Here is a 24,730-nt window from a genome sequence, read left to right as displayed (position 1 = left end):
ATTAGTTAATGTTATTGCCAAACCCATGTAGAATTAACCATTGCAGAGGGAATTAGTGTCAGTTAGACTACGTTTAGTTTGATAGAAAATAAGAAAGGAACAGAAAGTTTAGGAAAAGTTTTTAAGAAATTTCACAATATTTATTAAAATATTCCTTCATCTCTCTCCCTCAATTTGAAGAATTTCCACTACAAGCTTAGATTAGGTTTTGAACCCATTCAAAATTTAACAAATTTCCAACCCAGTCCGACAAGATAAAAATAAAAATTAAAAACCATTCATCAGAACCATTGAATTTTTCTTGGTTAATACTTCCCATATACCCAGTCTTACATTGTAAGTTGGGCCCACTTAATACCATGCCCTAAGCTCAAGCTTAACCTGTGATTTATACTATGGCAGAAGCCTGAATAATGGTCATAGAACTGTATCCAATCCACAACATAACCTATCCTTCAAATCTATAGCCATTATTTAATACCAAAATGACAAAAACATCAAAAACAAGTACACAGCCCACAGTATATTATTCTAAACTTTGGAAAACGATGAGACTTTGTCAAGTCAATAAGACATTCCAAGGGGATGCTCTCTGAAATTATGATAATAGTACAAGATTATTAATTATGACAGTGACAATGCCTGCTGGAAATATTTCATGAGAAGTATCCAACTGTTCTATATATAGCAACAGCAGGGACAACAACAACGTAATGAACCAGAACTCCTCTTTTTGGTTGATTGATCATATTATAGTTATACACACATAGTTCAATGGGTGGTCTCAAAACCAAGTTGATCTTCGTTATTTCCTTGTTGGTGGCCTTGTCCATTGTGAGCCCAAGTTTAAGCCTCCCCAGTGAGTACTCCATCGTGGGTTATGACCCAGACGAAGTAATCTCAGAAGAGGGGCTTGCTTTGCTCTTTGAGAGATGGATGGAGAAACATGGAAAGGTGTACAACAACTTGGAGGATAAACAACGGAGATTCAAGATATTTCAAAGCAACTTGGCACATGTAATTGATTGGAATTCCAAGAGAAACCCATCTGATCATATTGCGGGGCTCAACCAATTCTCAGACTTGAGTTTTGAGGAGTTCAGTCAGAATTATCTTTCTAAGATGGATCCTCATCAAGAGAACGTGTTCGAGGCAAGTGCAGAGAGATTGAATGCGACATGTCCACATCCTCTATCGTGGGACTGGAGGTACAAGGGAGCTGTAACCCCAGTTAAAAATCAAGGAGACTGTGGTATGTTTTGATTCTTTTCTTTTTTCCTGTAATTTATTTTACTATCTCCAATTAGCAGTTGGATTTAATCTTTAATCCTTCATTTACAGGGAGTTGTTGGGCATTCTCTGCAACTGGAGCCATAGAGGGAATAAACGCCATAGTCACTAAAAACCTTATAAGTCTCTCAGAACAAGAACTCGTGGACTGTGATTCATACGATTCCGCTTGTGATGGTGGTTGGCCATATAGAGCATTCCAATGGGTAATTGATAATGGGGGTATAGCTGCTGAGTCCCAATACTATCCATATACCGCAAGAAAAGGAACTTGCAACACTAATGCGGTATGTTTTCTGTCGAACCATTTCTTGTTCATCTGATTAATGTTGTTTCTTGTTCTTGTTCTTTTCTGATTAATGTTGTTATTTTGTTGACAGCCCAAAACAGTAAAGATCAATGGCTATAAATGGGTGGAGAGAAATGAAGACTCTATCCTCTGTCAAGTCTATAAACAACCAGTCACTGTAGCCATTTTGGCTTTGCCGGATTTTCAATCGTACAGGAGTGTAAGTCATATACAAAATTTTGTTTAGCCGAGAGCAAGAACCCAAATTTCTATGCGTAGAGTCTGAGAAACTTCATAACTAAGAAACACATTTTGATTGACCAGGGAATATACAGCCCTTTCAATAGCGCACTTACATGTTTGTGTGTAGTAAATAAAAGGGCAGTAATCTTGGTTTGTATTTCTACAATGCACAAGAATATGCTTTATTAAGATTGCTGTTGGTGTATCTAAATGCTTGTATACTTCATAGTTGCATATCAATTATGATATTATTCGATGGAGGAGTATCTTGCCTATAGAATTTATAAAATTAGAGTGGGATGTGCAAAATAGGAATGCCAACCGGGCTGGGTAGGGCCAGGGAGACACTCCACATCCATCCCCATTACAATTGGCGGGGACAAGGTTATTATCCCTTTTTCACGAGTATATGGGATTCACATCCCGTAATTTTTTTTATAATGTCAATCATTTTATTTTATTTAAAATTAAAAATAAAATAGTAAAGTTTTACAACCCTATTAAAAAGACCCAAATATATTCAAACATATCCAATAAATACTTGCATGTATATATATATATAAGCAGAGATCCTATGAGGCAGGGATTGAAGGCCCATTGGGCGGGGCTTACTCTCCCCATCCTTACCCCATCTCCACCAATGGGGGATGAAATTTTTTCTATCTCCATTTCCATTAGAGAAAATCATCTTCATCCCCACTCCATTTGGAGTGGGTCCCACAGGGATGGGGGAATGGGGAACAAATTATCCCATGTTTGTAGAAAAGTCAAGGAACAAATTATCCACAAACAAGAAATGCTGAGATGAACGAATGGGAACCCAAGAGTAGTAATAGGTGATGTAAAAAGATAGAAAACAGGCTAAGACAAGGTTCAAAGTATCAATTTTGCATTTCAACAGTTTATTTTGACCAAAACTTTTTTTAGAGGGGGTTTATAGTTGGACATGAGACCTGTCACATCAATTGTTAATGTTTTAAATCATTAAAATCATGGGCAAACTTCAAGTTTTAGAAATTGCCTTCAATTATCCCCAAATTTTCTAACAAGTGACAACCATTCATAACTATTAAGGCTCAATTTGGAAGTACAAATGCAAAATTAGTATTTGTACTCTCCAAATTGTGCCTAATGAAAAAAAAATGGAAAAGACTATTTTACCTTGCATTCTTCAATAAATTTTCTAAATGAAAACAAAAGATTATATAGCAAATCTCTATGGTGACATCCCACCTAAAATCTGTAACTGCTCAGCTTTAGAGCATTTGAAAAGTGCAGGGTCCTTTTAAAGTCGTATTTATAAGGCCAAACAAAGAATGTCCAAGAAAAAACAAAAATCAAGGCCGATTTCTCATATCTGAGAAGATTGCAACCATCTGGCTTCCATCTCCATTTCAGATTCTCTGAATCATGTCTTCCATTTCCTTGGCAACTAAAAGCCTCATCCAGATAAGGGTAAGCACTCAAATGGTATATTGGGTAGTTGTCATCTTTAATCCATGTTGTCATAATTAAATAATAAAATTCAAAATTAAAATAGATAAAATGTAAAAAATGTAGAAATTAAAAAAAAATGAGAACATTTTTAACATTGTACGTTTGACATATTAAATAATAATAAGTATGATAAATAAGAAATGTTTTTATTAATGATGAAAATGGAATATAAAATTAAAACCAATTGAAAATAAAACCATTTTCTTATTCTTTCTCATTAAATCTTATATCTAATGTATATTCTTTCATTAAATCCTATATTTAAGATATATTTTTTTCATCATTAAATTCTATTAGTTAAATCCATAACATTAATTTTAATAGTATAAAAATAAATATTTTGAAAAATACTTTAAAAGCAAAACCATTTTCTTCCCTCCCAATGGCAAGTAAGCAATTCAATCATTTGGGGTCAAATGGGTTAATAAACAATACATAATTAAATAATAAAAAATTAAAATATATAAAATATATAATACAAAAAAAAAGAATTGAGATATCTCTAATATTATATATACATTATACTAAACAACAATAAGTATGTAATGTAAGAAGTATTTTTATTAACCATGAAAATGGAATGCCAAATTTCAAATCAACCTAGCAATGAAATGATATCATAATCAAATAATAAAATTTTAAAAATAGAAAATACAAAGAATCATAGAAATAAAAGAAAATTAGAAAAAATTTTGGGCACATATCTAATGCTATATGTTTATAAAAATAAAATATTGGGTACATCTCTAATATTATAAATTCATTATATTGAACAAAAATAAGTATTATATATAAGAAATAATTTTACCAATGATGAAAATGCAATACAAAATTTAATGTCAGCCTAGAAATCAAAACATTTTCCTTTTTGAGTGGTGGGTTAGTGGTTTGGGCCAAACGGTTAATCAATGATATGATGGTTAAATACTAAATCATTAAAAAATTATAAATTACCAAAAGAATATATAAAAATTATATATTAATTATGTCGAACAAAAATTAAGTGTGATAAGTAAAAATTATTTATATAATGTAGATGAAATATATAATTTAAAATTGATTCAAAAGCAAAGCTATTTTCTTATCTAGACTCATGAAGTCATAGTTGAATAAAAATATTTAGAAAAATATGAAACATAAAAAATGAAAAAATACAGAATTTTGTTGAAAATATTTAGGAACATTTCTAATGTTATATTTTCATCATATTAAACAAAAATAATCGTTAAAATAAAATTATTTTTGTTTATCACAGAAATAGAATGCAAAATCTAATTATAATAATAATAATTTGTTATTATAGTTTAAAATTACCACATCCAATGCACATGCACATTTACTACAAACATTTAAGTTTATTTTTAATCATATTGTTACTTTTGTAAATTTTTAATTTCTATCTTAACTATGATATATATAAAATTCAAGTAATTAATATGAAACAAATTTTTCACATGAAAATGCACGTGCTTAGTTATCAAGCCCTAACCTTGGAAAGAAACAAATGGGCAAATGCCGCAATCAGCACTTGCTCCGTGCAGTAACGAAAATAGGAGACCCACTTCTTTTATTTTTCCATTTTCCTTTTTGTTCAAGCCTCCCTAGATCCCGTTTATCACTCTCCCCAGTTTTGGGGAAGCTGAAAATCATTTATTGTAGCTCTAGTGCTCTACAACTTTTAGGCTATTTTTGGTTTGAAGAAAAATGTAGGGAAAGGAAGGGAAAGACAGGAAAACCAATACAAGGTTTGTAAAAGTTTCCTTACCTTTTCCTTATTTTCCCTACATTTTCCTTCAAACCAAACATAACTTTATTGTTTTAAGTTGTAGAACCACAAAACCCAGAATAACTGTTGTGTTTTGAATGGGCCCACCATCATTGTAGAACCATGAAAACCAGAGATCATCTTTTATACAAGATTTGTGTTGGTAGCTCTGCAACTTTAATTTACTATTCTAAGTTGTGGTTTCTAAGTTGTAGAACAACGAAACCCAAACTAATTGTTGTGTTTTGAATAAATCAACTAAATAACGATCATTTTGTACTTTTTCTTCTTCTCCGCTCCCAAAAACTTCAATTTTGGGTTTGTAGGATACGTATACAAGGTTTGAAGGGAAAAGTAGGAAAAGGAAAGGAAAGGTAGGGAAACCCATACAAGATTTGTAAAGGTTTTCCTACCTTTCCCTACTTTTTGCTTTAAACCAAACATAGCCTTAAAATTTCTTAGTTGGAAAGAGAAAAATGAAAGGAAGCCGAGATCAGTTTTCTAGAGGTTATCCTAAGAAAAAAAATCAAAATCTTACAATTAGGGGTGTAAGCAAGCCGAGCCTACTCATGAGCTACTCAGGCTCAGTCCCCTAATTACCCGAACTTGGTTCACAGTTTAAGTTGAGCTCAACTCGAGTCAAGTACTTGGTCAAGCCAAGTTCAAGCTTCGCAACAACCAGCTCGAATGTCTCATAAGCCTAATTGAGTTCATAGTAAAATATTTTTTAATATATTTGTATTTACAATATAAATACATTAAATTTATTTATATTAATTTATTTATAATCGGTCCAAGTTGAGCTGAGCTTGAATAGCTCATAAGTATCAACTTAAGTCAAATTCAAGCAAATTATATAAAACTCGACTGAGATCAAATTGAGTTTCAAGCTTGTGCTTTTAAATTGAGCTCAAGCTCGAGCACTTTAATACTCGGCTTAAGGGTGTTAATGGACTGTCCAATCCAAAACCAATTTGCATGGATTGGACGGACCAACAAGACATATTGGATTGGACCAATCTGGTCCAAAATATTTATTATATTGGATTGGACCTGGTCCGTCCATAATAAATTTATATCGATTGGGTTGGATTAAGCTAATATCTGGTTCATTGATATAAGATAATAATATAGGTGTCAATGGACCAGGTTTGAATTGAAACCAATCTAAATCAAAACACAAATTGAATGGTCAAAACATTAAATTGGACCGATCCAAAATATTCATTAGACTGGATTGAACCTGACCCATTTATAATGGACTCACATTAGACTGGATCAGATTGGACCAAATCCAGCAGTCCAATTGATACCCCTAACTCGGCTCAACTTTGACTCAATTACACCCCTACTTACAAGTGAGATTTTTCTCGACCCCTTCAAAGTTTCAAATGAGTTGGATTCTAAAAATTCAAATAGTACACAGCAGTTTTCTTTTTGGGTCTCGTCCAGCAGAGCTTCATTGCATTCCCGTTCTCATTGGTATTCCTGCTCTAAGCCAATGATTTTTTTAACTTTCATTAATTGAAATTCAAACGCCCAAGAAACAATGGAAGCCGTCAAAGTCAGAAATTTTAGGTTTCTGTTGGCGTGGTCGGTCGTCTCTCTCCATCTTTTCCATGTAACTATTCCTTTTCTTAGTTTTAGGTTTCTATGTTCTTATCTAACTTTCTTTTGAAACTTTAATAGAGGCTATTACTTGGTGTGATGGGTACGTATTACAGGAATATCTAAGAATATACTTGGGTAGAAGAGAAGCTAAAATAATAAAATGACAACTAAACCCTTGCATGAAAATTAATAAAGACTTTGGGTATTATTCAAATCCAATTCACTTTCTACATAAATATCATTTATGACCTTAAATGCAATGCAGAAAAAAACAAAATAGGAGGCTTTTCATCTGACAAGACTCAGCCTTGAAACACCATTTCCACTTAGTATAGATATAGATAAGGAAAATAATGGCACTATTATATTAATTATGGTAACATGGTTTATAGTCAATTTATCCAAGAGGTCCTTGTTTAATAAATTGGTGTAGAATCATAAGATATTTTGATGCACCTAACATTTAATACCCATGTGCCAAAAACATTTAATACAAAGCCTGCTCATCAAGACTGCAATTATTGAATAAATGGAGAAGTCCAAAAGAGATATTCATGATAATAGTTTATATTAAAAAAAAAAAAAAAGAAAACAAATTATCCTACATGAAATCATAGTGTGGTTCGATAAACCATGAGGCCACAAGAGCCCCCACTGGCAAAGGTGTGGTAGCACCAAAAGCAAGTATGTTTCTGTTGGCCAAGTATAGTTCCCTAGGAGGGTGGGAAAACTGAGTTTATAATAATCTTCATCTTTGGGATCTTCTCCATGCTCAGCCCTAGTGTAGGCATCCCTAATGAGTACTCCATCATGGGATATGATCCAAACAAAATAGTCTCTCAGGAAGGACTTGCGTTGCTCTTCGAAAGATAGATGGCAAAGCATGAAAAGGTTTATGCAAGCTCACAAGACAAAAAAAAGAGACTTAAGATATTTCAAAGCAACCTAGCCTATGTAATTGAATGGAACTCCAAGAGAAAACCATCTGATCACACAGTGGGACTCAACCAATTTTTGAGATATGAGCTTCAACGAGTTCAATGAAATTTATCTTTCCAACAAGTAGTACAAAGAGAGTGAAGCTGACATGAACACATCCCTCATCGTTTGACTGGAGGAAGAATGGTGTTGTAACCCCTGTTAAGGATCAACGAGCATGTGGTGAGTAGACTTGCTCATGGGCCGGACTGGGCCGGGTTCGCTTTCATTCTGTATTAATAGATTTTTCTAAGGCCCGAGCTCGAGCCCGGCCCGACCATCGGACCTAAAACTTGGGCCCGAGCCCAGGCCTGGGCCCAAGCTCAAAATTTAGCCCATGTTGTTACTACTGCTGAAGTGGCTGAATGGAGAGAGAGAGAGAGAGAGAGAGAGAGTGAGAGAGAGAAATTATAAAAATAAAATAAAAAAAATGTATATATTAAATTATAAATATATATATATATTTCAATAAATATTATATTATTTATATATTTTATATAATATATAAAATACATATTATGTATTTTATAAAATATATAATGCTGAGTCGAGTCAGGCCAGGCCAGACTTTTTTGACAAATCCCGAGCCTGACCCGTAACACAGTCGGGCTTATTGTGTTAGGCTCGAGGTCAGACCCGTGGGCCTAATTATATGACCAAGCCCGATTGGGGTACGAATCGGGCCGGGCCGGGCCAGGCCATCGAACTACCCGGCCCATGAACAGGTCTAGTGGTGAGTAATTGTTAATCTAATTTTCCATTATATATAATAACACTGTACTGAATTCCACTACTCCATTGGGATTGATTTTGCAATGTTTCATTGTAGGGAGCTGTTGAACATTCTCTTCAATGGAAGGAATAAATGCCAGTCACAACACAACTTGTAAGCCTCTCAGAACAAGAACTCGTGGATTGTGATAAAACCAACAATGGTTGTAATGGAGGTTTAATTCAAGAATATGTAGGGCATTTCAATGGGTCATAAGTAATGGGGGTATAGCCACTGAATCCCAATACCCTTACACTGGGAAGGATGGAACTTGCAAAACCAACGTTGTAAGCTCTCTTGAACTATTTCTTTTTTTTTTCTTTTTTTTTTTGTTTTCTAATTGATGTTATTTGTACCAAATACAAACCTATTGGAATTGTATTGGCTTGAATACAACCATATAAAAGCTTTTTTGGTAGTTTCCAAGATAAAGATCTGCTGAGTCTGCCATATGCGGGCTCAGATCCGCTGCCCCGAATTGTTCTCACATCCTTACCCATGAGACATTACATCTGTGCATTAGAAATATCTTTCATACATACATGGTGGTAGTAGTGTGTGGGAAGCACATTGAGTAAGATTTGTCGGAATTATTGAATTTGTTGATTCCGTGAATCTCCGGACTTCATAATTTGGGTGTTTAAATTTTTCGGTGCCTTGAAATTTAACAGAACATGAAAAAGAAAAGGGAAAAACACTACAAATTAATTGTGTTTTAGAAGCATTTGAAGTAAGGCAAGGAGCTAGTTATTTTATTCTCCATAGAATTCAAGGGGGAAACACATGCAACTCATTTCCGTTATAATTGACAATCGACAGCATCTCAGTAGCCATTAAGGCTTGTATATTTGAAAAGGTAAGTACATGACTAAAAAGGAGATTTTTGAGCTTTTTAAGGAGAGGAAAAGCTTTGTTTCAGCAATCAATTTATCACAAATTAAAAGACATGACAACTTCGGCCATGTTTGGTTCAATTCCAATTCTTTTTCATTCTTACCCAAGATGAAATTCTAAGATGGAAAGGAACGAGTAAAAATGGGAAGAAATAGATAATATTGTTATGAACCAAATAAATTTTCCTAAAAAATGAATTTTTTTGCAGTAAGAATGAGAATAAATTTTCACCTGTTTGGTTAAAAATTTCATTCACATTAATCAAAATAATAACATATATAGAGGTATGCATACAATACTAAATGGCAAATATATATCACAAAATTATGTGGGCCCCACGTCAACAGAGGTAAAGGTAATAGTTTTCCTATTACCCTTTTTGCACTGCTCTACCAACAATTCAACAAGTATCTTCTCTTTTCTTGACCATTTGGCATTATCTTTTGTATCTCTAGATGTACTATATGACATATCTATAACAAAACAAATAAAAATAATTGCATTTATATCTAAAACCATGTATTAGAAGGCAAGTTCCATGAAGCAAAAATAACAATGAGCATAGCCTTATCGAATTAAGATGCATTTGATAACAATATCTGCCATTAAAAAGAAACAATTTTAGATAGAAAAATGGAATCAGGAACCAATTTCAAAATCAAGACAAAGTGCACCTAAGCTATAAATTCTACAATAGAGTATAATTTGAAAATTTTTGGGTTTCTAATCAACAAGTTAAATAACATTTTAAAATCAAGATACAATTAGCATCAAATTAATCTTGAAGTTAAACAAGATGGTGCCTTCGGCATGGTGTCGCCTATATCATGATGCCAAGGCTTTGGTTTCATCTCATGTGGATATCTCTTTTTCTTTTATCAGTATGAAGTTTGAATGTTTCATTCCATAATTTAGCAGCTTCGTGTTTTAGTCAAAATGGGACTGGTCTAGGGGCCCTCTTTGTATTTCTTCTTTGTTAACTAATTCCGTTTTGTAAAAGGGAAAAAAAAAACAAAGCATATACACAAACCCTACCTCTAGAATAAATATTGGTCCCATCATGGACTGGGTCAACCTAAATATTTAATAAATTAAAAGTTTGAATTTAATATTTTGGATTCTACATTGGACTTATTATGTGAAATTTCTTATATTGCAGTCATGTGAAAAATGAGTTAAGGGCGAATAACTATGGTGGATATGGCACTGAACAATGTGGAATGTAATAATAAGGATTCATGTAGCTGACTCCATATGGTTGGGATAAGGTTGAGTTAAGTTATTGTAATTGTAGATTAAAGAGTTCATTTTATTCAAAGTCCACCATCCTGGGTTAGTTTAGTTTCTATATTAATAAATTACAAAAGTTTTTGACAAGCTCCATTACTTTTTTATTAATCGGTCTTTTTTTACTAGATACTTTATTTTTCTTCTTGTTGACTTATCTGGTCTCTTTATTGTATAACCATCTGAAACACTATTCAAAACTTCAAATTTACTAAAAGCCTAAAATGATGTTTGTCCTATTTATTTGATTAGATAATTAAATTCACATTTAATAAATAAACTCAACATTTGTATTTCTCTCCTCCTCTCCCGAAACTTCTAAAGGAATGACACTTTGTTTTTATGATGGAAAACAATGAAACTAAAACTCATAGAATAATAGAGGATTTTGGGTAATTTAGAGGTAATTTTATATGTCTTTGTGATATCAACACCACATAAGAGCAATTTGGCAGAGAAGCAAACCTCATAATGGACATAAGTTAATTTGCAGATTATGCTAGTTGGAAATGGATACATGTTTTTTTTTCAGATGTAGATGGGAGCGATTTTAGGAGGCTTGGCTATGTAGGAGTAATTTTCCAAGTCTTTGTGATATTAACACCACATGAGGAATTTGGCAAAGAAGTAACCACATAGTGGCTGTAGGTTAATTTGCAAGTTGCAAATTATGCTAGCTAGAAACATATACATGTGTACATTAGATGTAGATGTGGAATGATTTTGAAGGGCTTGGGTCATGTAGGGGTAATTTTCCACATCTTTATGATATCAATACCACATGGGGAATTAGGCAGAGAAACAACCTCCTACTGGTCGCAGATTCAAAAAAAAAACTAGTCATTGCCTTCTTCCGCAAGACACTGTTCATCATCTGCCACCGACTCTCATTGCATTCTGGTTTTAATAACAATTGAATGGATGCATGATTCTTCGGATAATGAGAATTGGTGTAGAACGCCCAAAGCTTCCATGCAAACTCTGAATACCATGAAATCATATTCATTTGAAGAACAAAGCACTGAGCAGCGATCGAGATGGAGATATCAGAATCATCAGATTACCCAACTTATTATATGTGCTTATGCAGAGAGGGAGAAAAAGAGAGAAATCGAAAGAGTGATCAAAGTCAAAACATAGAAGATGCTCTTGCAAGCTGTGGAACATTGGCAGCTCACAACCGAATTTGGTTGTCATCGATTCATTTGGACTCATCCTTCTTGCTTTGCACCTTAGAGGTTTCTCTAAGTAGCTCCTTGCCGGGCTACGTACAAAGTCAAATGAGAAGTCTCGCCATTGTCAAATGAGAAGTCAAATGAAAAGGTTTGCAAATTAATTTCATTAGCAACTATACCTAGTTAGTCCCAGTGTCCCATCTTTGGGCCGTTGGAGTGAAGGGAAAGAAGATACCGATTGCAGAGTTTAACCATATGAGACTATGAGCATATATTATATTGTCAAGGATATTCAGTACTAACAACTGTACAAACATCTTTGCCGTGGGATAGGGGTGCAAATAGATCATGATCCAATCCGATCTTATTTGGTCAAATTCAGATCATTCCTGGTCGGATCTTCAGATCAGATCCTATGATTTGATCAGAAATCGAATAAGATTCGGATCACCCCCTAAATGATAGTTTTAATGCATTTGATTCATAAAGAAAATTAGATAACATTCAAAGGACATTTACATCCTTTCACATGCCACTTAATGGCAGTTGACAATTTTAGACTAATTTGGCACATTTTGGAAATTCTAGTACTAGATTGGCATGTTTTGAAGTCACTCTCCATCTACTGCGTTTGGACTCAAAGGGATTTTCTCTTCTGAGTCCAATAACATTTCGACATGTAGTTGCTGAGTTGGAGTAAACCTACAATCGAATGAAAACCATTTTTCTATTATATATATATATATATATATATATTTTTTTTTTTTTTTTTTTTTTTTTTATTTATTTACAAGGGTAACTGAAGCAACCTCAGCATTGATACTTCAGAGCAACAGTGCAACACACCATCCTGGACTCCAAAGTGATCATAATGAGAGTAATCGAAGTTGGCTTTTTCCTCCTTCCAAGTGACTTAAGGCCAACTGCAATTTATGCTACAGTAATATTCTAGAGCTCTTTGCCATGACTTGTGTCTTTGCTAACCATAACTGGAAGTTGGTAATACAGTGAGTGACCAAAACTTGGGTATCCAGAAATTGTGGGTGAAATCTGAAGCCAAACTTGCCACTGAAACCATTTTCCTCATGGAGCAGAAACTATTCATCCCTCTCATGAAGTGTTTAACGGAAGCCAGCCATTTCAAAGACTCTGGACTTTCCTTCCTTCCTAGAAACAATGCAGCTCATGAGGTGGAACTAAAGTGGACATTTTCCTTTTTAATGAGTCTAACAGCTTCCCCCTTGGTTAATATCTCTGATTATGTAATGGACAATCCCCTTTTAATGATTAATGTATTTTCAGTTTGAATTTTAACAAGTAAAAAAAAAAAAAAGAGAGAGAGAAAACAAATCATGAAAATAAAAGTTAAACTACTCTCAATCTTTGTGTAACTTTGTCGGCACCTGCACAGGAATAGAACCCATATTGCAGAATCTGACGTTGTTTGTAAAGAACGTTCAGTGTTCTCCATCGTTAGCACTTCAATGTTTAATTCCCTCAGAAAACCAGTCACTAGATTATTTGTCTAATCTAATAAATGCTTGATGATGATTTCTAGAAAGTGGGTTGAGACGGAAGCCGAAAAGGTTTTCAAATCCAAGGCTGAAAGCTTTACCTTTATTTTTATTTTTTTAACAAACCAAAAAGCTTTTAGAAAGTAGTTGTTTTAGCTGGTTGCAGGTTTATTCCAATTCAGCAACTGGTGACTTGTCAAAATGTAATTGGATTCGAAGAGAAAATCCTTTTGAATCCAAACACACTGGATTCAAAGTGTTTTGAAATTCGGGGGATTAAGGTGAGATTAAACCCAAAGTATAATGTATTAATTAATAGTCAGCCAATTATGAGGGTGACTCGAAGATCTTTATTAACTGTTTAAAAGGACAGATATCTCTCCCTTGGAATCTTAGGAACATCATCTCGAGATGTTTGTAGTTGAAGGAGACGATAGAGGGGGAGGTGTATTCTACATGCATGTGTTCAGAGAGGCAAACCAAGTGGCGGATTGACACACTGTTATTTCTTTTAATTCTTGTAATCTTCCTAGGGATCTTATTTTATTTGTTTAAGTGACTTGTGGGGTCGTGCTTTCCCCATCTTGTGTAGCACATATATTTCATATAAAAAAATGTATTAATTTGCAATTTTCCCTTATTATTATCAAGAATCAAGTTTAAACATTTTTTAATTATGATTTCTAATCAATAATTATTAATAACTTTATCATTGATACAATTTGTGATTATGTAATTACATCACATTTATAATTCTCAACATTAGAAAAGGGAACTTAAATATATTTATATATTTTTTTAAATAACATGTTTCAGTCTTTTAGTAAAGCAAGAATAAAACTTGAAACTAGAGCTAACTAGAAGTCTAGAACCAATCTTAACGGGATAGATTCTGAATTCTGATTTCAAAAATGAAAAACATAAAACATGCTTCACTTCGGTTTTGATTTTGAGTGAATTTCACGGACCCCTTACTATGGGGTCTGTGACAAAGACCCCTTACGCTTTTTTTTTCAACAAAGATCCCTTTATATTTTGGCCGTTAGACAAAGACCCCTTAGTTGTTAAGTTAGATAACCAAATGCATTAAATTAGTAAAATATCCATCAATACTTTTTTATTTTCTTTTCATTGCCCTTTCTCTTAAAAAACCCTTTTCTCTTAAAAATATAACATTTTTCTTTCAAATTATCAATTCAATCCAATAATTCTTAAACTACTCGCTGGTGTTGGCCATCGGTGAAGATAACCGTGAAGAAACCACCCCATCGTTTGCTTCAGTCCCACTATTCATGAAAAAAAACAACCTGCAAATTCCCCCCACATTCCAAAATTACTCAACACTAAAAGATACTCACGATATGCCATAATCGAACAAAATACCTTTAGATATGATAATTTTGATGCAAGATCCTTGGAAAAGTCTATTGTGTTGTTTAGATACAAGACAGTAGAGTGCTACATGGTATATGGTAGCGATCCCCCCGAATCCTTCAAGGTATCAACGACCATCCTCATCTAACAAGTATTGCATCTTCCCATCTATTGTGGAATGACACTCCTAAGGATCCGATTGTTGTTAATGGGAGAAAAGTAGTTAATAGTGAATGGAAGTGTGAATGGGATGGATCGAGAGAGAGAAAAAAAACAGAGCATCGGCTTTCCACTCTGAAGGAGGGCCAGCTCACGACCCACCGAACCAGCCGAACCAGCCGGCGACAGCTAGGGAGGAATACGCATCAAATAAGGACGTTTAGAGATGCATGCAGCGGATAATGGCTGATAAGATCACGTACCCAACCTGCATTGAATGATAGTGGCTATCGGATAGTGGACGTCAAGTCCAAGTCCTAGTTGTTTTAGTTGTTCTATTTTTCTAATTATTCTACAAGACTACCAACATGTATTATAAATACTTCAGTTTCTAAGTTCAATAGACACACAAGAATTTTCTTCGCCATATTTTCTCTCTCTCAACTAAGAATACGCCTAGTTTTCGTAAGGCTTCAAGATCGAAGCTGATCTGATCGTCTGGGTGCTTGCATAGTCAACCCGGTCGAATGCGTCACGTTGCGTCAGGTGGTATCAGAGCGGGAGTTCGCCCAGTCAAATGGCCAACCAAGACGGTAGCAGTCGCAACCCACCCCGTGACGGAGATCAAGGGTTACAAGCTGTTTGGAGAGCAATCGAAGAGCAGCGCATAGCCATGCATAACGTTGAGCAGCAGTTGGCAGAGATCGCTGGACAACTGTGGACTTTGTTGTGGGAGGATGTTCCAAGGAACCGGGAGAACCCGTACCCAATCGAAGGAGACGACCACGGTAGACCCCTCGTCAATCCTGTACTCCGGCATCCTGCTCTTGATGATGATAGTGATGACGAGTTAGAACCCGGCGTTGCCCCAGTTATTCCTAGCGATGGCAGAAACGGTAGGAATTGACGTAACCCCGGCAACTTTAACCCCCGTCGGAATACTGATGAGTTTAAACTCAAGGTAGACATTCCTACTTTTAGTGGGGATCTGGATATAGAGGGCCTTCTAGATTGGATCTCAGAGGTCGACCGCTTCTTCGAGTACATGGAGATCCCGGAAGAAAGAATGGTGAAATTAGTAGCTTTCCAACTGAAGGGAGGAGCATCTGTTTGGTGGGAATGAATGAGGGAGACCCGGATTAGAGAAGGAAGAGATCTAGTTCGAACATGGAGGCGCATGAAACAGCTAATAAGAGGTAGATTTTTACCCCCTGATTATGAGCAATATATGTTTGAATCATATCAATGGTGTGCACAGGGTACAAGAAGCGTGAATGAATACACATCTGAATTCCTGAGATTGGCTGAACGGAATCAACTATCTAAAGTGATAACCAACATGCAGCCCGTTATCTGAGCAGTTTGAGACCGGCTATCAGAGACAAGATTGGCGTCCAGATGGTTCTCAGTGTGTAGGAAGCAAGGAACTTAGCTTTGAAAGCTGAGTTAATTTTCCAAGAGAGGACCTGAGGTGAAAACTATCGATGGTACAATGGGAGTGACAACAGAGTGGCAGTAGTTGACAAGAGCAAACCAGCCCCAGGAGTACAACCCTCCCACCCGCCGAATACAGCTAACGCTAGTAAAGCCGCCACGGGAGGAAACACTCGAGGTAACCCTTCCAACCCTCCTAAACTCAGTAATCCCTATGCAAAACCTGCTCCTTTTAAGTGCTTCAAATGCAATGAAGTTGGGCATAGGTCTAGTGACTGTCCTAGAAGAAAGGCAGTTAACATGATAGAGAGGGAGGATGCAGAAGATGTTGATGATGAAGTATATTGTGGACCTGATGGAGAGGATGAAGAAGGTCCCTATGAGCATGAAGAATACACATGTATTGTGAGGAAACTGATGTTGTCCCAAAGAAGCAAAGATACCACTCAATGACACCGACTGTTTCACACTAGATGCACTGTACATGGTAAATTATTTTATTTAATTATTGATAGTGGCAGTCAGGAAAATATTATTTGCAGGGATGTGGTACAGAAATTACAACTACTTCCTGAGAAGCACCCGAACCCATATACAATTGGGTGGATCAAGGAAATCGGTGGCGTACGAGTGGAGGAACGCTGCAAGGTCCCATTCTCCATTGGTAAGTACACTGATGAGGTATACTGTGATATTGTGGATATGGATGCTTGCCATATTTTGCTGGGTAGGCCTTGGCAGTTTGATGCAGATGCAAAACACGTGGGTAGGAAGAATACCTACCAACTCAGAAAAGAGGGTGTACGCTACACCTTATTACCCATGGCAGAAAAGAATCCACCAAAGGCGTCAAAGGCAGAGGAGAGAAATTTCCTTACCATTACACATCACCATGTTGAATTTGTAAAGGAATGCAAGGATACCCGCAAAGTCCATTTGTTGGTGGTGAAGGAAGAAAGCATGAATGAGTCACTAGAGGAAAACAAAATTCCAGTGGAAGCGCAGGAGCTACTCGATGAGTTCCATGACGTAGTTCCTGGTGAGTTATCTAATGAGTTTCCTCCCATGCAAGATATCTAGCATCATATTGATTTTGTTCCTGGTGCTAGTCTACCTAATCTCCCACACTACAGGATGAGTTCTAAAGAAAATGAGATTTTACAGGAAAAGATAGAAGAATTACTAAGAAATGGGCATATTCAAGTTAGCATGAGCCCTTGTGCAGTACCAGCATTATTAACACCTAAGAAAGATGAGAGTTGGAGAATGTGTGTTGACAGTAGGGCCATTAACAAGATCACTATTGGCTACAAGTTTCCCATTCCCAGGTTGGATGACATGCTTGATCAACTTGATGGAGCTGTAGTCTTTTCCAAAATCGATCTCAGGAGTGGTTACCATCAGATCAAGATCCATCCCGGAGACGAGTGGAAAATAGCTTTCAAGAATAGAGATGGATTGTTTGAATGGTTAGTCATGCCCTTTGGACTAACTAATGCACCCAACACCTTCATGAGGCTAATGAATCAGGTACTGCGCCCTTTTATTGGTAAGTTTGTTGTGGTATATTTTGATGGCATCTTGATTTACAGCAAATCTATCACTGAGCACCTAGGACATATCAGAGAGGTCTTGAATGCATTAAGGGAAAACAAATTATATACTAATTTAAAGAAGTGCACTTTCATGAGCGATAATTTATTGTTCCTAGGGTTCATTATAAGTAATGGTGGAATTAAGGTGGATGAGGGAAAAGTGAAAGCCATTAGGGAGTGGTCGACCCCATCAAACGTCACGGATGTAAGACGTTTCCATGGGTTAGCAACTTTCTACAGGCGATTTATCAAACACTTTAGTAGTATTGTAGCTCCCATCACTGAGTGTTTGAAAAAGGGAAAGTTTCAATGGGGAGAAGAACAAGAACATAGTGTTGCTCTCATAAAAGAAAAATTATGCACCGCTCCTGTCCTTGCATTACCAAGTTTTGACAAGCTATTTGAGGTTGAGTGTGATGCCAATGGAGTTGGCATAAGGGTTGTATTGTCCCAAGAGAAGAGACCAGTTGCTTTTTTTAGTGAAAAGTTATGCGAAGCCAAGAAGAAGTGGTCCACTTATGATAAAGAAATCTATGCTGTTGTTAGAGCACTGAAAACCTGGGAACATTACTTAATTGCTAAAGAATTTATTCTCTACACCGATCACCAAGCTCTTAAGTATCTCAGTAAGCAAAAGCAGTTGAGGAGTGACTTGCATGCAAGATGGTCTGCTTTTATTGATAAATTCCCATACAAGATTGTGTATAAGGTTGGACAGCAAAACACAGTAGCCGATGCTCTAAGTAGGCATGTAGCCCTCATCAAAACTCTCAGCATTGAAATAGTGGGTTTTGAATGCTTGAAAGATTTATACGCCCAGGATGAGAACTTCAAACAGGTGTGGGAAAAGTGCATAAATCGACAGCCAACAAGTGATTTCTACATTCATGATGGGTTCCTTATGAAAGGAGAACAATTATGCATCCCTTGCACCTCCCTCCGCGAGATGATCATCAGGGATCTGCATGGGGGTGGATTAGCAGGACACCTCGAGAGAGACAAAACGATTGAATCAGTCAAGGGACGTTACTACTGGCCTAGACTGAGGAGAGATGTGATCACTATCATAAGTAGGTGCTATATGTGCCAAACGGCTAAGGGACAAACCCATAATATAGGCCTTTACATGCTTCTACATGTTCCTACTGCAATTTGGGAAGACCTGTCCATGGATTTTTTGCTAGGTTTGCCAAAGACTCCAAGAAATATGGACTCCGTCTTTGTAGTGGTTGACAGATTCTCTAAGATGACTCACTTCCTCCCATGCAATAAGACCGCGGATGCAACAACAACAACCAAGCTATTTTTTAGAGAAATTGTCTGTTTACATGGGGTACCTAAGACCATCACATCAGACCGAGATACGAGATTCTTAAGTTACTTCTGGATGACCTTGTGGAGATTATTCGACTCACCACTGAATTTCAGTAGTATAGCCCATCCACAAACAGATGGACAGACAAAGGTGGTAAATTGGACCTTAGGTAACTTGATCCGCAATATCTGTAGGGAGAGACTGAAGTAGTGGGATTTTTCCATAGCACAAGCAGAGCTCGCTTACAACAATGCAATTCATAACTCTACAGGTAGATCCCCATTTTCCATTGTTTATATGAAGGTACCTAACCATGCGTTGAACTTAGTGAAGCTACCCAGAGTACCCGACCTCAGCACTTATGCCAAGCAATTGGCAGAACAGATCCAGTCCGTACAGTAAGAAGTCTAACAGAAACTGGAGAGAGCCAATGCAAAGTACAAGGTTGTAGCTGATAAGCATCGTTGACACCAAGTGTTTGACATCAGTGATGAAGTCATGGTGTTCTTAAGGAAAGAACGCATACCCGTGAGAAAGTATAACAAGCTACAACCTCGGAAGTGCGGTCCATACAAGATCATTAAGAAAATCAACGACAATGCTTATGTCATGGACTTACCAGATCACATGGGTATCTCCAAAACATTTAATGTTGCTGATCTTCATCATTATTTACCGGAAGCGACACTTGCATATCCCGATCATGACTCGGGGTCGAGTTCTTTCCAAGTGGGGGAGAATGATGGAGGGCCGGCTCACAACCCACCGAACCAGCCAAACCAGCCAGCGACAGTTAGGAAGGAACACACATCAGATAAGGACGTCTAGAGATGCATGTAGCGGATAATGGCAAATAAGATCACATATCCAACCTGCGTTGGATGAAAGTGGCTATCGAACGGTGGACGTCAAGTCCAAGTCCTGGTTGTTTTAATTGTTCTATTTTCCTAATTATTCTACAAGACTACCAACATGTATTATAAATACTTCAGTTTCTAAGCTCAATAGACACAAGAATTTTCTTCGCCATATTTTCTCTCTCTCTACTAAGGCTACGCCTAGTTTTCGTAAGGCTTCAAGATTGAAGCCGATCCAATCGTCCAGGTGCTTGCATAGTCAGCCCGGTCGAACGCGTCATGCTGCATCACACTCTTATTATATTCAAAAATCCAAATAAGAGTCTTAAGACTATATTCAACCCAAACTCTAAGTAACGAAGGTGTTCAACCCAAACTTTGAAGAGCATAAATTTGATGAACTTTGGGAACCTCTAGGTAACAAAGGTGTTTGACCCAAACTTTTCAAAGCCTAAATCGAACAACTAAATAAATAGTTCAGAAGGATCTGAAGATGAAATGTAAATCTAGCCAAGTCGTCCCCGATGGGTCAAGGTTAAGCTACCAAGACCAACACTTGGTTATGACATTGAATGAATGTAGCAAATCGTTGCCATGACTTTGTTTAGATGTGGCATAGTAAATTTTTGCATTTTAGAACAATCTTACTAGCTGTGTGGGGGCAGTTAAAACAAGATTGATAAGTCTTTGGATCCATATTGTCGTTAAAGTCTGGACTTTGTAAATTCTGAAATTTACAAAGAAGAATGACATGTTCTATTGCCATGTGAGCTCCCCTCCATCTATTCTGGAACGTGTTAATTGTACCTTCAACCTCCGATCAATCTCTAATCTCCTCTGACTCTGAGTGTGTGAAAGGATTCAAGCCCAAAGCGAGTTCGTGTGTCAAAAAGATGATGAGTTCTTAAAATTGATGGGGTGAAGCTGTCTGATAGTTCTTGAGCATTTGTAGACCAAAGCATGAATCTCGAGGAATGCAAATCCAAATGCCTTAAAAATTATTCTTTTATAGCTTATGAGAATACCGAAGGGGAAGTGGTTGTGTGTTTCAGACCAGTGACTTGATCGATCTTCAGGAATACATCATGGACAATGGCCAAGATCTATACATAAGGGTGCCATCTCTAAATGCTTCGTGGAGAAAAAAAGTGAGTAAAATTGTCTAGAAAAAAGTGTTGGGGTCTTTGTCATAAACCCCATAGTGCGGGGGGTTTGTGTAATTTACCCATTGATGTTTTTGGTGTTTGGTTATGTGGACATTGTTTCAATAAACGCTGCTACATTAGTAGAAAGAAAAGTTTAGAATTTAGAATTCAGAACAACATTGTTTTCTTTTTCAGAATTTAGAGGAAAAAAAAAGTTCACCAACACCAATATACCTCTTAATGTAATTATTACACTTTCAAATATTATACTTCAGAACAAACGAATAGACCTTCAAAACAATTCAGTTCAAAGATTTAACCTTGGAATTGCCTTTCTTTAGATTTGAGGATCGAGTCTTATTTCCATACCATATTTTGCTATTTGTCTCTAACTCAGGAGTACCAGTGCTAGCAGTAGTCTTTCCTATCTGTTGCGCCTGCATCAGGATGGTGAATTGGATTGTGTGATTTGCGTCTATCATAAAATCATGAACAAATTGAATAAAAGTCATACAATCAAGAAGTCAAATCTCTGAACTCCTATTCCATTGATGCGTTCATGCTGTCCTTTCCTCCGCAAATTGATTGTTGGATTTTAATCTCATAAGAGATTAAATCCAATGGGTTTGATTGGTCAATTACATAAGAAATTGCACCTGCACACTTGATTGAAAAATCAGTTTTTCTCTTACAAAACCCAGTTTTGAATGTCCCACATTGGAAAATTATAAGTTTTGTTTTCAGTATTTTCAATAATCGTTGATTTACACTCTTTAGAATTAGTAGAGGAGAGTATGGGGATTTGATACCGCGTGCGCATTTGTGCGGCGCAATGAGGCGCACTTTGCGCGCACCCGCGTGGCTCGCGATGGGCGGCTTTGGTTTTGGTGCGTTGCTGACCGTTGATCACCGTTGATGAGATCAATGGTCATGATTCGATCGGGTGTGATCAAGAGGCACAATTCAAAGTTAACAGTCAAAACTGTTAACTACTTTTTAAACAGTCACAATGTTTGAAATTGTGACTGTTCAAGGTGCCTTTTCTAAACCAGTACTTGCCTTTTCTTCATACCTCTTCACAAATTATTTAAGGAACATTAATCAGACTCCAAAACACACAACTTCGAAATTCACTCACTCTCTCTCTCTCTCAGTTCGGTCTGCTACAGTCTCACAAAAGATTTTTTGGAGACTCTTCAACTTTGCTGGTTGTAGATTATCGTCCAAGGTTCTGTTGTATCCTGGGAACAAATTTGCCTGTAACCCAACAGCAAATTTAGTAAAACTGAGTGGGGGAAAATAACGTTCTAAAGACAATATCTTTAAATGCACCTCAGAGTTTCTCCTCTAAAATTACAGTGACCCCATTTTCTCCAACATTGACCACAACTGAGAAATCCGCCGGTGGAGACGGACACCAAACAATTGATCGTGAGTGGTTTATACAGATGGATCCGTCAATTAATTCATGAGACTCTAGTGTATGTATGGTGCAGCTTTGGATAAGGACACGACTGTCATCTTTGTCAAAGGCTTGAATCGGATTCAACTCAATTCAGTTGCCACTTTGGTTTGGACTGTTAGATTGACTCATGGCACTCAAATATCAAGAGCATACATCACACTGTAACATTCATACGAATGTTTCTTTAAATGCCACACCAAACACCCAAACTATAAGAAAGTTATTATGCTGAGGTGGGTGGGTTGTTACTTGAAACACCGTTTCGGTACGATACCGTTTCGACATCATAAGTTTACTCGGAAAATCTATGATATAGAAAAGATATGATATGGAAACAGTTCTGATACATCAAAACTCACCCATGAATATTGATAAATAATATCTTATTTGCTTTATAATTATACAAGGAACGGACCGGACGATCGGACCGTAACCTAATAGACATTCCGGCTTTTAATTAGGGACACGGCACGAACCAAAAACCAAGACCGAAGAAGAAGAAGAAGAATAAGACTATTAGAGAAGTGAACCGAGAAAGTAGAGTTGGAGGACCCTCAGCTCTCTGGTCGTTCCTCTCTGGCGTCCAAATCCTGAATTCTGGAAATGTTGACTCCTCTTTGGAGAAACATCCAATTCTAACTGAAATTGCATGTAATTGTGACCTGTGGTTGGTTGTTTCCGGCAAAATACTCGCCGATGTTTCTTCAAACCATATGAGGTTAGGGAGAGTTTTTTTTCCTCCGTTGTTCTCTTGAAATTTAATTTTTATTTCATATTTATAGTTTCATGTTTCATTCTATATCAGGATTTCATAGATTATAGTGACTAAATTATTTCTCAAGGAACTCGCTACTTCTATCGCAACCATCTCGGTAAGCGGCAGTTTTTGCTTTAGTTTCTATCTTTCTCTTTCTACAGAAACACACGCTCTCTCTCTCTCTCTCTCACACACACACACACACACACAATTCCATCTGTCTTTATGTCTTAAGAGATTATAACGGATTTCGTTTGATTGACTAAAGAAATAAGCATTCAATCGCTATTTTCATTTTCATTTTTGTGTAAGTTATTTCTTTTTTGGAGTTTGAGTATTCCTTTTTTTTTTTTTTTATTCTCTGGTTTATTAGATACTGTATAGGGTTTTGATTTTTGACAAATCAAAATAAAAAAATCATTACCTAATGTTGGTCCCAACTATCTGGGATCTTGGGAGGAGTGGACTGGATACGAACGTAACCTTTGGACTAATTTTATACAAAGTGGCTGCTGTACTACATGTTGTTTTCATTTGATGGACTTCAATGTGTGTGCTCCATCTTTTACTTATTTTTCATCAACTTAAGTGTATATAATATTCTTGACATATTGATATTCTCTTGAATTATTGAAGTGGGCTTGCTGATTTTGGAACTTGTATAGTGGGGGATTGAGATTTAGGGGTGGTCCGGGTGGAGAAATTATCTTGTCATCAGATTTGCAGTCAGAAGAGGGCTCACCAAGTAACCCAAGGAAAGAAAAACCCAGCACATCTACATGTTAATGAAGGAATTGATCTGACCCTAGGAAGAAGATATTGACTATGTCTTTATTGTGGAAAGTTTGTAAATAAGTTGGTACTATCCATTGGATGAAGCTACATTTCGCAGAGAAAGTAGAATCCAGGATGTGTCCATGTTAATGAACGAAATGACAGTGAAATAGGGAAGAAGATATTGACATGTTTTTATTGTGGAAAGATTGTAAAAGAAGGGGATCTCCATCAGATGGAGCAACAACTTGGAGGAAGAATAAGAATTTGATGCATGTAAAAAGGTGCCTTTAACAGAATGCTCAAGAAGTTTTTGAAAGAGAATCTTTATGGGTCTTCATTGGCACAATTTGAGGTTGGTCTGGTTGAAGATCTTTTTTTTTTTGATAAAAATGAATAGATTTTATTGACAAGAGATTAAAGCATTTAGAAGCTCCCCTTTGGGGCACGACATGCAGCCACACCCTTGAGCCCAAAAACTGAAAATTGAACTAAAAATTAGGTATTACAACTCAGCCACAAATAGAAACTCCTAACATC

At 36.4% G+C, this 24,730-nt stretch overlaps 2 protein-coding genes across 2 annotated transcripts in view; both read left to right on the top strand.

Annotated features, from left to right (window-relative positions):
* The first annotated feature begins 748 nt into the window (after nt 1–748).
* LOC148877463 (cysteine protease XCP1-like) lies at nt 749–6,818 on the top strand. The gene is made up of 4 exons (XM_088969966.1): nt 749–1,252; nt 1,342–1,577; nt 1,671–1,799; nt 6,774–6,818. The coding sequence occupies exons 1-4, from the start codon at nt 775–777 to the stop codon at nt 6,816–6,818; spliced, it is 888 nt and encodes a 295-aa protein (XP_088826092.1). The 5' UTR covers nt 749–774.
* Nucleotides 6,819–23,161: 16,343 nt separating this feature from the next.
* Nucleotides 23,162–24,730, top strand: part of LOC148877462 (mitochondrial inner membrane protein OXA1-like) — a 67,370-nt gene continuing 65,801 nt past the window's right edge. The window contains exons 1-2 of the mRNA XM_088941674.1: nt 23,162–23,377; nt 23,465–23,531. The gene's annotated coding sequence lies outside the window, so the exon portion shown is untranslated. The remainder of the gene's footprint in view (nt 23,378–23,464; nt 23,532–24,730) is intronic.

The sequence above is a fragment of the Nelumbo lutea genome, chromosome 1, assembly GCF_056320005.1.
Source record: "Nelumbo lutea isolate HS-2025 chromosome 1, American lotus-T2T, whole genome shotgun sequence".
Lineage (NCBI taxonomy): Eukaryota > Viridiplantae > Streptophyta > Magnoliopsida > Proteales > Nelumbonaceae > Nelumbo > Nelumbo lutea.
This window is presented reverse-complemented; position numbering and strand designations above follow the sequence as displayed.

Coding starts and splice junctions, on each gene's coding strand:
- LOC148877463 (XM_088969966.1), top strand. CDS start 775: ATGGGTGGTCTCAAAACCAAGTTGATCTTCGTTATTTCCTTGTTGGTG. Junction 1,253..1,341: donor TAAAAATCAAGGAGACTGTG/GTATGTTTTGAT, acceptor CTTCATTTACAG/GGAGTTGTTGGGCATTCTCT. Junction 1,578..1,670: donor GAACTTGCAACACTAATGCG/GTATGTTTTCTG, acceptor TTTTGTTGACAG/CCCAAAACAGTAAAGATCAA.